Source organism: Macaca mulatta, chromosome 9, assembly GCF_049350105.2.
Source record: "Macaca mulatta isolate MMU2019108-1 chromosome 9, T2T-MMU8v2.0, whole genome shotgun sequence".
NCBI lineage: Eukaryota > Metazoa > Chordata > Mammalia > Primates > Cercopithecidae > Macaca > Macaca mulatta.
The window spans coordinates 6,248,444-6,264,744 of NC_133414.1; the positions used below are offsets into that span (position 1 = coordinate 6,248,444).

At 39.9% G+C, this 16,301-nt stretch overlaps 1 protein-coding gene across 3 annotated transcripts in view; it reads right to left on the minus strand.

The window, feature by feature from the left end:
• Positions 1-222: 222 nt before the first annotated feature.
• LOC144330993 (uncharacterized) overlaps positions 223-16,301 on the minus strand; it is a 30,536-nt gene continuing 14,457 nt past the window's right edge. The window contains exons 2-4 of one of the 3 annotated variants that reach the window (XR_013397784.1): positions 11,349-11,403; positions 10,193-10,290; positions 224-3,328 (exon numbers count right to left, since the gene is read on the minus strand). Coding sequence is in view for 1 of the 3 variants with exons in the window: in XM_077945474.1 (XP_077801600.1) it covers positions 2,798-3,328; positions 11,349-11,403 (586 nt within the window). In the remaining 2 variants the exon portion in view is untranslated. Of the gene's footprint in view, positions 3,329-9,719; positions 10,291-11,348; positions 11,404-16,301 lie in introns of all 3 variants that reach the window. The other 2 variants (XR_013397783.1, XM_077945474.1) reach the window with 2 other exon arrangements.

Consider the following 16,301-nt stretch of genomic DNA (forward strand, 5'->3'; position numbering starts at 1 on the left):
CCGGACATGGTGGCATGTGCCTGTAATCCCAGCTACTCGGGAGGCTGAGGCAGGAGAATTGCTTGAACCAGGGAGGCGGAGGTTGCAGTGAGCCGAGATCACGTCACCGTGTCACTGCACTCCAGCCTGGGTGACAGAGCAAGGCTCAGTCTCAAAAAGAAAAAAAACAAAATCAAGGCACGAGAAACCAAGGACTTGTACAGGTGTTTGTTAGTCTTACAGGAAAACCTCAGGATGAAGGTAACATCTGCACCATCCATATGTCCACCATTCTCAACTCTCCTTTGCTTTAGAAAGAGAGAGACACAGATTTTTTTTATTCTTTTACCCAGGAAGGTAACACGTGGCCTCTACTCCATTACCAGGACTAAACACACAGCATTCATATTATGATTAAATGCAATGTTAATATTACACTTGGTTATTCCAGATGGCTTGGGCCTCTTCACACTAGAATGGCCAGTCCCACAGAGCAAGCATCCCAAGAGAAAAGAGCGAGACAGAGAGTGAGCGAGAGAGAAAGGCCAAAGATGCCTTTTAGGAAGTAGGTTTAGACCGGGCGCGGTAGCTCAAGCCTGTAATCCCAGCACTTTGGGAGGCCGAGACGGGCGGATCACGAGGTCAGGAGATTGAGACCATCCTGGCCGACACGGTGAAACCCCGTCTCTACTAAAAAGTACAAAAAACCAGCCGGGCGAGGTGGCGGCGCCTGTAGTCCCAGCTACTCGGGAGGCTGAGGCAGGAGAATGGCGGGAACCCGGGAGGCGGAGCTTGCAGTGAGCTGAGATCCGGCCAGTGCACTCCAGCCTGGGCGACAGAGCGAGACTCCGTCTCAAAAAAAAAAAAAAAAAAAAAAAAAGGAAGTAGGTTTAGAAGTTGGGCAGCATCACTTCAACCTCATTCTTTTCATCCCAAAGGCCAGCCCACATTCAGGGGACAGGGAGTTAGACTCTGCCTCCCACCGGAAAGACAGTCAAGGAATTTGCAGGCATGTTTTAAAGCCACCACTGCAGAGATAAAGAGTTGATTGAAAATGAGGAGAACATTGGACAACGGAACAGAATCTAACACACAAACATTACTACATGGACCCTTCAGTGTATTTCTGATCACCAAAGGTGGATTTCTGAAGTTTCTTGAGTGGTGGAGTCATAACCATTTAAGACTTGGTAGGGTGATGATTTTCCATTCATTTGTAAATTCTACAACTCTGCTATATCTTACTCAAAAGAACTGACCCAGGCAGCTGTTTAGAAAGTGCAGCCAGGAACTGCAGATGGTGGCCATGCCTGTCGGCAGGAGTGAGCACAGCAGGCATCTAAGCCCTGAGAAGGACACAAATAGAGATTCCCTTGGTCAGCCAGAAATCAGGCCCATGGAGAATCTGGAACCACTCATGTATCATTTTAAATATGTAAAGAACTTTCCAAATTTGGATCTGTTATAACAAATCTGATGGAGGTACTGCATAGTTTTCAAATATGGAAATCCAAAACTACAATCACCAATGGCTACTGTGAAATATTCTGCCAAATTTCAAGAAGACGAAGTACAAACTGAATCTTTATTAAGAAGAAAATATCTTAATTGCTCATCTGTCTTTAACCACTGACCACCTCTCTTTGCCTCTCCGTTGGTATCTTTGACTTGGGGAAATTTCATCCCATTCTATGTTAATTTCAATTTTCTGATAGCACTCCTGGCAACTTAATCCATGTAAATATAAATACAATATTTTCTACTGACTTTTGCCAGCAATTTATGTTATTTTTGAAGGAATAAATTGGAATTCAATGTCGGAATTTTATCAAAATGACCACAATTTTGCCTATGACAACTAAAAATCATTTTGAAACATCTGACATCCATAAAACCCTATATAGAAGTAAAATTAAAATAACACTGGAAGTGAAAAACAGATGTTAAAAATAATTATTGGAGGTCTATAGAGAGGGGAGTCTCTAGTATAAAAATTATTATTGACCAATCTTGCAAGATGTGTTTAGTAGGTATTTTGGGTAACTCATCTTAGATTTTTTTATTCAAACTTCAATAAATGCAACCAACTGCCCAATGCTGGCAAACATAATGAAAGTATAAAAATGGAACGGAAGGAAAGTGTTTAAAAATGTACAGTATATTGTTCAAAAATGATGACATGAACATTGGTACCCATTAAACACTTTCAAACCATAGTTCAGATCCTGGTACAAGGCTAATTTTTCCCAGATCTCTTAATGAAACATACACAACAAGAGGAAGTCCCTCGCTCAGAGTGCAAATACAGATGTATTCTCATGCCATGGTTTCTAAGGACTGGAGATTTCCCTCTAGCCTGCTCTTTATTTATTTTGGAAACATTAACAGAAGCACAAGTGGATACGTAAGAAAGGCGGTTCCAATTAATAGTACTCATGGTTTACAGGGTAACCGCTTTATAGTTTTTACTGAACTGTCTACAACTTTAGCACTTAAGAAAACCGACAAAATCAAATCAATTTCATGCCACTGTGTACGTACATTCTCTTATTCAAGAAGTATGTGCTGAGTGCCACTCAGTGCCAAACCCAGGTCCAGCCTTCAAGGAGCTCCCAGTCTAGTAACAGAGACAAGAAAATTGGAGATTTAATAGTATATGATGATAGTTGTGATAAAGTGCTCATAACCTCAGTGAGTCAAAACAGATTTCACAGGGAAATTAATGTCTAACATTACGTGGAGAGGATCAGTCCGGACAGGTGCAGCCTGCTCAGAGAACTGCCAGGAGCTCCAGTGGGGTGAGCACAGAGCTCAGGCGTCAGGGCCGGGAGGTGGCCGGAAGCATCTCACGTTTTGTGGTATAAGGACTGAGCATCCTCCATGCAGAGAGGGGTGTGGCGTCAGAGTCCTGTTGCCTGTTTACATCGCCAATGTCCTTTGCTCCATCTCGTGGAATGACACAACTTTTAACAACTGAAAACTGCACTGCTTTGTCACATGTATGTTTATTTGCACAACGACTATGAGAGCAAGCTGGATCTACCATGCAACGGATGTGCTGTATCTCCTCTATGTGGGAAATGCAGGGTTCTGAAATGAAAACGTCGGGCCAGATTCTCAGGCTTTCTTTCTTTGCCATCTGCTTATGAAAGTACACGTTACTGAATGCACAACACAAAAGTTTCCATCTTCTTAGTCTTCTGGAAGTTTTATGTGAAATTTTCCCTTTTTTCTTTTCTTTTTTCTTTTTTTTTCCCTTCACTTCCAAAATCACAGGCTGCCCAACAGGATTAGCAGGTTCCAGGTTCCAGCTCAAGCCATCTTTTGATTGCGACTGCAGTGATTGAGTCTAAGAGGAAAACACAAATGAATTCTCAGCCCTGGGATTGAGTGACATTTAATAAAAAGTACTATTTGTTTAACCTGATTGTTATGGTTTTTGAATCATAAAACGCTGAGCATTATGATGGCTGCCAGGTTATATTACCTACTACTTGATTTTAAGTGATATCTGTGGGATTTATACGTAAATTGTAAATTGATGTTTTCTTTTTCTTACCTATACAACAGAAAATAAAGGGTTTCAGAATTTTTATATCACTGGATATCCTGGCAATGAAATATTAAATGGCGTTAGGAGAAATGTGTTTTCTACAGGGGAAAGTACGATACGTTATAAACCTCTCCATCACTCTAATCAGGCTTCTGACATGAAAATAATAGGGCTGCACAGGACCACGTCATTCCCATCCCAAGTGTGGGGCTCTAGGTAAAGACATAACACAGAGGGTTAGTCAGCGGAAAGCGGAGAGGTGCCTTTTGGAGAGATGTTTGTTTGAATATTTGTATTTGCTTTGCAAGGCTAAGCAGCACCCTTTGGTTAATCATGAGGGCGTTTTGGCATCTGCCACCTGAAGTGTGTGACTCACCCAGATTCTGACTCAATAGATGGAAAAAAGACTAACCTGCTCACAAAATACTCATTTCATGGGCGAGGAGTTCTGAGAATTACCATTTTACTCTACTTTCTAATGCTCTGAACATATTGCACAAAGAACTCCATTTTGGCTTTCATTTTCACTTTCTCTTAGTTTTCTCTTATTTTCCAGGACCTGTGACTCTACCTCCTTAAAAGTGAAGTGACTGTGAAAATTGATTGTACCTTCTTACGTGACTAATTTTGACCATCCCTTATGACTGAGAGTCTCATGCAATGCTTTGGATGTTCCATCAACGACACACAGGCCATGCTGTTGGGGACTCACCACAGCTCCGGGTTATCCTGCCGTCGACACTGCCAGGCACCCACCTTGCCACTGGGGTTCAAACTCAGTTCATTGAGAAAACTATCTGACCCCAAGAGTGAAAGTTTAGGTCAATACTGAAACAGTCAGTCACGTACTTGTTGGTGCAATGTGCAGAAATGGTAACTCAAGAGAGAAATCAACCACAGCAGCTCTCCATTCATGGTGAGGGGTGGGGTATACGGTGTAGAAAATCAAGGTGTTTGAGATGAGTGAGGCTTTGGGCTGACGGATGCTCACTCAGCTAAGCATCTGGACTGTCTGGGTTGCCCTTCATCTCCACACCCCCTCGCGCTGTGCATTTCAGCTGTCTCTGAACTTTCATATGCTGACTTTCCTCCAGCACATTGTCAACCTTTCCTACTTGCTACACTCAGGGTCTATTCTCCTAACTTCCTCCACTTTTCCTTCTGTTTCTACACTGATGTAGCTCAGGAAACAAAATAATCAACTGGACTTGAGAGGCTGATGTTCTCCTGAAATAAGGCGGGAAGCTTGGAGCTGGGTGTTTGTGGTGTAACAGAGGCTGGCTACCACCCAGATGAATGAGCTTCATGGAGAAATTAAAGTACTGCTCTCAGTAGCTTTTATTTACTAATTCCTGTTATGAACTATGTATAAATGTGGACCTAAAATACGAGCTAAAGGGCTCCTCACTAATAGAGTCAATAGGGAGAATGAAAGGGAAAATCCCAGCCAGCTAGTAGAGAAATACGCTGTAGCACCTTGCTTAATGCATGTATATAGGTTTTCAAACAGGTTTAATCGATTTCAATTTCGAAACTTGAAAAGCGTTAGGGCAGCATCTCATGTAGTATTATTTTACAGGTGATTGGACTGAAAAGATGTATAATTTTTCTATTATTTGTTTATACTATTTATTATAATGTAATTGTTATTGTATTCTATATTACTATTTATTTAATATAATGATAACATTTGTTTACAAAGTCTACAACTTTTAAGAATGAGACACAACCTATCTCTTAATGGCACCAAATAATCATTTCCACATAGTCAATGTTATTTGAACAAATGAATAACTAAACTCTGGAAAAGAATCACAAAAACAGTCTCCACCATCCCATCAGCACCGGGAAGCTCCGCTCCGTGAAGCTGCCGGGGGCACTAGCAGGCAGACACAATGCCGTCATAAAAGATTCCCTGTTTTTCCAAGGGATAGGTTTTACAACCAATAATTAAAAGATTAGGACATTCCATCTCTTGTCACCGTGAGGTGGAACCGTGCTGTTCTAGGTTTTCAGTAACACTGAGTCATCAACAAAATTCAAGATTCAGAATCTTCTCTATGAATCTTGATGTATTAAAGCATTTACTTGTAAACTAATGGCAAATACTTATATTAAATTTAAATAAAATATTAGGGCAGTTAATCGGGTCTTCTTTTCCAGTCTACTCACCTGAGACATGGGGCAGCTTGAGAGGTTTCTGGAGATGAGGTTAGGTTAGGGACAGATTCTCAGAAATGATCTATGCAAAAGACTTTGGAATTACAGTGTCATTTTTTTCAATCCTATCAAATTTGCTACTGAATATATTAAAGTATGGAAAGTTGAGAGATATCAAATGTCACTAAATAAAAATGAGATCAGATTTATAATTTGGAAGATTGTGTCATCATTTGGTGGCTGAATTTTTTTGTTGTTGTTGTAATTTCTGCCCTCTCCAATCTAGACTACTTAACCTTCTTTTGCCCATTGTAAGTTATAATAGCCCATAAATTTGACAACTTCATTAAAATCCTAAACGAGGACACTAATATTTGGCCCGTTTCTTCTGGCTCATATTTTTTGTTCTAGAAATCATCTCTCTTTACCTGTGAATACCCAGTTTACTCTCCACTATTCCCTAAGGTTAGCTTTCACTCAAATACACATTTACAATTATAAAGTTACTTTATTTCCATTTAGATTGCTCCTGGTCTCCACAGAGATAGCAAAACTTCAAATGCAACAGGCTGTTTAGCAGAAACAGCTATTTTCTTTTATATAAATTTAGTTCACTTAGTTCAGTTATTTTGTCTTTAAAAATATACTGCTTTGAAAAAACTCAAACAGAACTATTCTTAATTCAATTATTTCCATTGGCACGTAAAATTTAATGTACAGATATAGCACCAGGTCCTTTTAGTGTCTTTGTTTAAATTGTTAGAAAAAGAGACAAAGACTTTTTTAATAAACAATTTCAGAAATACAAAAATCTAGGGCACAATACATAACACTTTATTACCACACAACTATATATATATATATATATATATATACACACACACACACACACACCCCTATCCTGCTAATGGGCATTCTGTTTATTTCCATTGTTTATTATTATTTAAAAATTACTACATCTCTTTACTGACCATTACAAATTCTTCTTCTGTCAATTGCTTATTCTTATCCTTCATTTTTTTTTTCTTTTTTGGTATTTTCTTTTTTATTTATTAGACAATTTTAAATAGTTTGATCATTACTTTTTTCTATGTTATATGCACTGTCAATCTGTTCTTCCCTTCAATGGCTGGTTTGTTGTTTTTACCACAGAACATTTGGTCAAGTGTTTCAGAGGTTAAACTCTATTTATATATTTATTGCCCTTATGACTTGTGCTTTTTCTTTATGGTCTGATTTCGATAACTCTTTTCTCCCTCATAGACCTAAAGAGCTTTTTCTATATTTTCTTCTACAATGATGAAGTTTTATCTTTTACATTTAATTAGGTAAAATTTATTTTTTATTTGTTGTGAGCTATAGATCTACCTTTTCCACATGGATATCCAATTTCCCAGGAATATTGAAAGAGAAGCAAGTCTTTTTTTTTCTCTCTCTCTCTCTTTTAATATATAAAAAGATCTAACAAGATCCCTAGGAAAAATCTGATGTTAACTGAATTAAGTGGATTAGTATTAAATCAACTGGCGCAATAATTACAGGAAGGCATTATAAGTCACTAGGGAGCCCAAGGAGGGTGAAACCTCATGCCTCTTTGGGGAGTAGTACAGGGACTGACTATACTCCTTGCTCCCAAGGGACAGAACATTCTCTAGGTTTTTCATTCCTGACTCAGTAGCACTCAAAGCTTTTCTTAAGGTAAATTAAAGTTATGGAGAAAGACATCACTCTGTAGCCACTGTTTTCCAAGAGTAGCATTCCAGGCAGCATCTAGGGAGCCAGCAAAGATTCTGTCCTGTCTACCATTTTCCCATGAATGACATCATAATTGAACCTCCCTGTCTTCTTGCCTTTTTCTGTTGTGGTAACAAAAGATCACAAACTGGGTAATATGTATAAAAAATGTTTCTTTAGTTCATAGTTCTAGAGGCTGGAAGTCAACAGTCCGGCCTCTGTGAGGGCCTTTTTGCTGCCTCACTCATGGCAGAGGGCATCACATGGTGAGAGTGGGAGCAAGGGAGCCAGGGAGAGCTCACATGCATAACAATAATGCTCCTGTGATAATAAACCCACTCCTGTGATAGCAACATTCATCCCATCATGAGAACAGAGCCCTCATTCATCCCTTCATCTCATCATAGGGGCAGAAGGATTAAGTTTTAACACATGAACTTTTGGGGGACTCATTCAGTACATAGCACTCCCAAAATATTCACTAAGAGCGAGAGTAAACTGATTTAATTTCAGACTGTTCTTGGCAGTCCAAAACTAGAGCTTTCCAAGTTTTACAATAGAGAATTAAAATGATAGAAAAATATTCTTTAAAAAAAAAACTGCAGAAGAAAGCTAGAAAATCTGAAGATGAAGTTTTTTTAAGGCATAAAATACATGCAGTTAATAGACAATGGAGACATGCTAAGACTTGAAAATGTGCTTTGACATTCTCAAATTGTCTAAGGATTTTGCAACAAAATAACTTACCAGGGTCAGGGCATGGTAGAATATGAGTTTGTAATGAATTTAGACCTGGGTTTCTGTGACCCAAGTTATGCTGAAGAAAATGAGAGACACACCCTTTTAAAAAACTGTGCATAGCCTGAGGCCACTGCAATTACTTAATCCTTTTGGAAAATTGCTTAAGCCTGGCACGTTTTGTAATGAATTTTATCTCTTCACTACCAAAAGTCATAAAACGTAACTTAAGCGAGGAAAGAAACACAATTGATAATTGCATATTTCAAAGGGATCAGCATTTTTAAAAAGTGGATAAGTATTAGTATGCTATATCTGACATATGACATGAAAATGACATATACAACATAATTTTGTTTATACTGTTGTATATATCTTACACATTTTATATTATAACACATTTTGGATATATGTTTATATATACACACAAATATATAGGAAAATAAAACTAAATATTATCAGAATGTTTATTTCTTGATGGGAATTTGAGTAGTGCATTTTTTACTTTATTTCTATTGTTATACATTTGGTATTTTCCACATGTTGTTCAGTGATTTTGTATTACTTTTGCAATGATAGACATAATGTTTGGAGGCAGAAAAAATAAGAGAACAGGCAAGAAGCGTTCATTTGAAAATTCTAAATGCAGTAGGCACCTGAAGTCAAAGGGTTCCCCGTCACTGAAAAACCAAAGCTACCCATATCAAAGAAGCGTGGGCGCTTCTGCCCCCTACTGTCCATCTTCAGTAACTGTCCAGTGAGTCCCCGCCTTTTGTTAGCAAGTCTTAGAATCTCCTGGGACGCTTGCTGTTTGCAAAATTAGGAAATCTTGAGCTACATCCTCAGATAATCTGAGGCTGGATACCCTCAGACTGTACTCTAAGAAACATCATCAAAATTAAGTTACATGACCTGATCACAGCTACAGTAATAAAATCAGAAAAAATATGGACATCATATTTAGAAACACAAATAGAAAAGCAACGCGATTTCTTTCAGTTTTAAAAAAGTATATTAGTATATAACATAATCTAGTATGTATTAAAATAATATATATTTAAGAATATATAAATATATGCTTAGTACACATTGTCACTATTAATAATATCAATACATTACCTTTTATACATACATATGTATGTGTGTTTGTGTATTTATGCACATGTAGTTTTATATTTGCCTATGTAGTTGTATATATGTATAGTGCATAGTATAGTGTGGATGTGTGCATATGTGGTATGCATATATAGTATATATAGTACACACACACAGAGTCCTGCCTGTACACACACACAGCCATTCATCATTTAACAATGGGGATATATTCTGAGAAATGCATCCGTAGGTGATTTTGTTGTTATGCAAATATCATAGTGTGAACTCTCACAAAACTAGACGGAAGAGCCAACTATACACCTGCTGCTGCTAGACAACAAATTTGTACAGCATGTTATTGTTCTGAATACTGTAGGCAATCGTAACACCATGGTATTTGCATATCTAAACGTAGAAAAGATACAGTAAAAATACGGTATAAAAGATAAACATGGTGCACCTGTGTAGGACATTCACCACGAATGCAGCTTTCAGGACCGGAAGTTGCTCTGGGTGGGTCAGTGAGTGACTGGTGAGTGGATGTGAAAGACTTAGATGTCACTGTAAACACCGCTGTAGACCTTCCAGACACTGTACACTTAGGCTACACAACACGTACACAAAAAATTTCTCTCCTCAATAATGAATGAACCTTAGCCCACTATAACTTTTTGTTACAGTGTAAACTTCACTTTGTTTTAATTTTTTGACTCTTGTCATTACACTCCACTGAAAACACAAATCCACTGTACAGCTGAACAAAAATATTGTCTCTTTTTGGCCGGGCATGGTGGCTAACGCCTGTAATCCCAACACTTTGGGAGGTCAAGGTGGGTGGATCACGAGGTCAGGGGTTCGAGACCAGCCTGACCAACATGGTGAAACCCCATCTCTACTAAAATACAAAAATTAGCTTGGCATGGTGGCGGGCACCTGTAATCCCAGCTACTCAGGAGGCTGAGGCAGGAGAATTGCTTGAACCCGGGAGGCGGAGGTTGCAGTGAGCCAAGATGGTGCCACTGCACTCCAACCTGTGCAAAAGAGAGAAACTCCGTCTTAACAAAAAAATAACAATAATAATAATAATATTGTCTCTTTTTATATCTGTATCCTATACGTGCTCTTATATTTTTTAATTTTTTAATTTTTAAACTTTTTTGTTAAAAACTAAAACACAAACCACTATAGCCTACACTGACACAGGGTCAGGATCATTATCGCTGTCTTCCACCTCCATTTCTTGTCAAATTGGAAGATCTTCAGGGGCAATGACACACATTAAGCTGGCATCTCCTATGATGACAATACCTTTTTCTGGATAGCTCCTGAAGGAAATGCCTGAAGCTGTTTCACAACCAACTTTTTAATAATATATTGACATAAAGAGTACAATCAAAAATAACAATAAAGAGTACAGTATAATAAATAAACTGGTAACCTAATCATTCATTATCATTGTCAAGTATTATGTGCTATACCTAACTGTATGTGCTATATTCTCGTATGACTGACAGTCATGTGTACGATAAGTCTTGTACACAAGCATTACCACGAACACAGGAGTAATGCATTTTGCTACAGTCTTACAATGGCGACTGCCTGACTAGTTGGCAGGAGTTTGTCAGCTCCATGATAATCTTGAGGGATCACCATGGTATATGCGTTCCTTTGTTAAGCGAAATGTTGTTACGCTATACACAACTGTATGTACTTCCACAAATAATGCTGCATTTGTCTTTTCAGAAATTATTAAGACCCTAACCTGTGATTAACATCCACATTTTAACTCTATAGCTGATAAAAGCTTTTCCTCATTTTGAAGTTATTTGAAGTCCCAGGTTTTTTAAAAGGTGACATTATCTAAGTTCTTAAAAATGATTATTTACTGAATTCAGCATTTCTTCTGAGCTAGGTTTAATATTGTAAAATCTTCTGCTCTACAGTCTCACAAGCAATTTATTTAAAGTCAGTTAAAGACATTGAAGCCAAATTCCTTTTTAAAATATGCTCTCAGCTGCAGTTGGACACAGTTACATGTGCCTCTTTGAAGGAAAACATGGGCACAGTGATAAATACAGTGTTGACTTACCCATAACCAAATAGAAATAGCTGCATCAACAGTCCGAGCCCAGGAACCAATAGGGCTGAAAAGAAAACAAGAAAATAATCATCAGTTTGGCAGCAAATCCACTGTCACTATATTCCCTGGCAGTGGCCTTTGGCCTGCAAAGCGCTTGTCAATAACGGCTTCTTTGCTTTCTGAGACATCATCTGTAAATACTGAAATATTGAAACCTAGACTAGGATTTTGATACCATATTCTTAAATCTGTTTTGAAAACCTGAGATCATTGCTTTAAAAGTGAGTTCACCAATCTGTTATTTGATTTAGAAATACATTGGCTGAGGTCTTGTAAGTCAAGCAGAAACTTGTTTTTTGTTTTTTTGTTTTTTGTTTGTTTGTTTGTTTGTTTGTTTGTTTCCTGAGACGGAGTCTCACTCCGTCAACAGGCTGGAGTGCAGCGGGCAATCTTGGCTCACTGCACCCTCCGTCTCCTGGGTTCAAGCAATTCTCCTGCCTCAGCCTCCCAAGTAGCTGGGACTACAGGCATGTACCACCATGCCCAGCTAGTTTTTGTATTTTTAGTAGAGACGAGGTTTCACCATGTTGGCCAGGATGGTCTTGACCTTCTGACTTCGTGATCCACCTACCTCGGCCTCCCAAAGTGCTGGGATTATAGGCGTGAACCATCATGCCAGGCCGAAACTGGCCATTTTTAAACATACACATTTGTCCTTTATGTGATGTTCTCCTGGTGCTGAATCTGTCTGCCATTCCCAGACTATGGAGCTACATCATGAAGTTCCTGAAGTCATTTCTAGGATGGACTTGGTATCCTATATTCTTCACAATTGGTGCTCTAACCACAGCATGAGATGCTGTGAAGAACAGATGAGATAAATAATGTGACAAGGCTATGAAATGAGTGAAGCCCCCTTTAAACAACTGATACCAAAAGCTTCTCACTGCTTCTGAATTGGAAGAATTAAGAAAGAGGTGGATGTCAGCTTTCTTTCCTCCCCTAGTCAATTCACTTTTGCTCAAACCCCTGGTGAAATGTGACTCTCGTATGTGTATTAACTGCAAAATTTCACAAACACTGCCTTCCACTATTCCTCTGCGGAGCAAACTTAACAGTAAAAATTTTATCTAAAAATTGGTCGTGTCTTTTTTGTGCAGCTTTTTGGATTGGCTCACAGTTTCCCTACATTTTGGTCTTGTCAGTTGAGAATAACACATTTCAAGGGACACTCTTGGAAAACACCTTTGATGGAGAGGTTGATTTTTGTAACCTGTATACCATAGTCAGGTACTCTTGGCTCTTGGTATAAATTAGACATATAACAGAAAATTCTATTCTATTACTAGAACTCTCTGGAGCCCCCAAATCAGGGTCCCTGACAGAAACTGCATCACTAGGGGACCTAACCACTGTTAGAACTTGGTGCCACGGGGGTGACGAAGGCGTAAATACCGCGCCCTGTGCTAATATCTCCCTCCTCCCACCTACCACATGGCAGCCCAGGCAGTACAATCTATAGAAATCAGCTTCCCTGACTGAAAAATTACATAGGAAAAGGTGAAGAATTAATGCAGGTAAACAAAAGGCAGTAATAGGAAACCCAGCACACCCATCATGTCTATTATACAGCTGTTTATAGGCTTCCATAAATCATCCAAGATGGTGTGCCTGACACCTTGTAGATTTCCTGAAAGACTTCCGTTCTCTGCACCCCTCTGTCTGCCTCTCTCCCTCTCTCTGAGTCTCATCCTCCTCTTCATTCCTTTCTCTTCTGCCCCTTCCCTCTCCATGCTATCTCTTGCTCTTCTCCCTTCCTTCCCATCTCTGTCTCTCCCCATCTGCTGTCCCTCCTTCCCTCTAGCTCCCTCCAATTGCATCACTGGACTGGACCCATCAATAGACACCAAGGGGGCAGTCGCAGTGGCTCATGCCAATAACCTCAGCACTTTGCGAGGCTGAGGCAGGCAGATCACCTGAGGTCAGGAGTTAGAGACCACCCTGGCCAACATGGTGAAACATTTTCTCTACTAAAAATACAAAAATTAGCCAGGTGTGGTGGTGCACACCTGTAATCCCAGCTACTTGGGAGGCTGAGCAGAGATCACACCTCTGCATTCCAGCCTGGGAGACAGAGTGAGACTCCGTCTCAAAAAATATATAGACAGCAAGAGTCCACTGTGGGTCAGGCTCTGTGTCTGCTGCCAGGGGGTCTCAGGGTCAAATGTTAGTATTCAGTGGCAGGGAGAATAAGTGACTTGATGAACAAAAGTCATATTATGGCAACTAAACTACTTTACATGCTGGAAAACAGCCAGATTTTGCTTGTATTACTCTTAAGAGATCCAAGTGTTTTTGTGAACAACATAGCCAAGAATACAGTGACGCAACATTTCCTTTTTAGCTAATTTACCAAAGATGTATACCAGATAGGAATATGTATATAAGGTCACTTTATAATCTATATTTGGCAATGACTATGCAAGTAATTGTAGTTTTGATATGTATTGATCACCCTAGCAGTGACCTCTCCTACTCTGTGGCCATGCGTGGATGTGTGAACTCTGTAAAGAAGGAGTGAGCTAAAAGCATCAGGGCTGGCTGCTGGACTGGCTTCCTCCACTCCTTTTGTGCTTCCTTTTCTTTCCTGCAGAAGAGCCATCCTCTGGCAGGTGTGTGAAAGAACTGCCCATGAGGAGTCAGAGGCTACCTTGCACACCTCGCACACCTCGCAGCTGTGCTCGCCGGAGATGGCTTTGCAGGCACACAAGCCCCTCTCCCAAGCCACCTGCCAGGAGTCCCATGAGGAACACGGCACAGCATCTGCATCAGAACCCCATGGGTTTGCCTGTCACATGTTTTTCTCCTGATCTGTGGCTCACAGACTCGGCATGACCCAACCTCCTAGATTTCCCCCTCAGTGCTATTTGCAGTGCCCCCAAGCACTTTCCTCCACTCCAGTCCCCGAGTGCATGCCAACAGCCCTATTTTCAGCCACCCCTCTCCATGCCTCTTGTCTGTCTCTAGCTGACAAGCAGATTATCTCTTGTGTCCACTTTGTTTACCAATGTACTTTGGCACCATTGAATTCCAACGCATGAAGTAAACTGAACTGTGTACAACGCTGAGCACACACGTGGTTTGGAGAACAGCCCTTGTCAGGATCCAAAATGTTCCCAAGTCTTGTTGATATTTGGGTCACTGCAGAGCTCTGAGTCCCCCTTCCTTTTTATCTTCCTCCCTTCAACTCATTCTCAATTTCTCTCTCTGAAATCAAGTGTGAACACATTTATGTATTCAAATAGAGGCATACTGTTCATGCTTATGTTTTTCTGTAACCACCACATCTAATAAATACTTACCATCCAGGAAAAAATGTTGTTGTGCAATAATAATATGCTAAATGATGGCAAGTCTGTTGTCATATTTTTGTAACAATATTTCTTTTACTTGTCACACACACACTTGATGGAAAACTTCAAAAAGTTAGTTTGAAGCAGTCTTTTCAGAAAACAAAACTGAATAAAATCATTCAGCATCGTTCAAAACAGCAGTCCCCCATATTCATAGTAGCAGGAACCTATTTTTTTCCACGGATGTGGTAGGTGGGGGGTGGTTTGTGGGTGAAACCGTTTTATCAGGCATTAGATCCTCATAAAGAGCACCGTTAGATTACTTGCATGCGCGGTTCGCAGTAGGGTTTGCGCTACTGTGGGAATCTAATGCCGCAGCTGATCTGACAGGAGGCAGAGCTCAGGCCGTTGTGTCCACTTGCCCACCACTCACCTCCTGCTGTGAGTCCCTAAAAGGCCACGGACCAGTACTAGTCTGCATCCTGGGGGTTGGGGAATCCTGATTTAAAACATCCTTTTTTAAAGATTGGCACAAGTATGCCTGTTTTTGCTATAATTATATTAACTGCATATCTGTACACTATCCCGACCAGCCGGGCTTTTATTTCTGCTTCTTCACTTTGATGTCTTCTGTCTCTGTTTCCCAGATTTCTATGTTCCCTGTAAACATGAGTCTCATATTGTCCTAGGGAAGCTACACACAAATCACCAAAGATCCTAATGTTCAGGAGAAAGGGCAAATTCTTTGTTCCATTTTGTTGGCTCTCGTTTTTTCTTTTCTAGTCCAAGTCAAAATAACTCAAGAGTAGTCAGGCAAAGTAGCCATAATGAGTAAACATTTAACAGGGCGTTTCACCCAGCAACTGTCTGCAGATAGCAGTTGCATGAATCATGCAGAACACGTGGATGTCTGTTAGTCTCCAGGGATTACCAGGCTCTGACTCAAGGGTGGAGTTTGGTTACAGAGGCACTTCACATGCCTCAGCACCCTGGGTAATGTCAGTGGATCCTATTACAGGCAGAGGAGCGGTATTCAGACCAACACTGTTCATTCAGTTCGAGTCCAAAATTCTAGTGGCACAGCCAAGTAAATCTAGGTGGCACAGAAAAAGCCACTTATAATAGAAGCTACTGGAAGTCCTGCTTAGCTATGGCTCCAGGCTTAAACAGATTCCCCTGTCAATATCCTATTTGACACTCCAGGATGGTGTGTCAGAGCAACGGGATAGGTTTCACCCTGCCCCTGCCTCCAGTTTCCTTGATGTTTAAATGCCTCTGTTCAGGAATCTGTTTGAGAAACAGATCTATTTTTATTCATAATTACTTCTCCATCTGTCTCGGTATTTTCTATAAACAGAGATTAACGTCCTGCGTGTTAACCTATTTTAATCTGTGAACTCTTCAGAGCCAAAATGTCTTTTTAAAGAGTAACAAGATGATATGAACATTCTGTTTCACAAGGCAGAGCTGAGAGTTGCTGCAGGTTCTTCAAACCGTTCAAAGAATGGCTTTAAAAATAAAGTCTAAGGAGCATTTCATTCACTGCCGTGAAACTACATATCGGCTTGATTTTTTTTAAGCTAGCAGGAAAAAGCATTCTCATGAAATG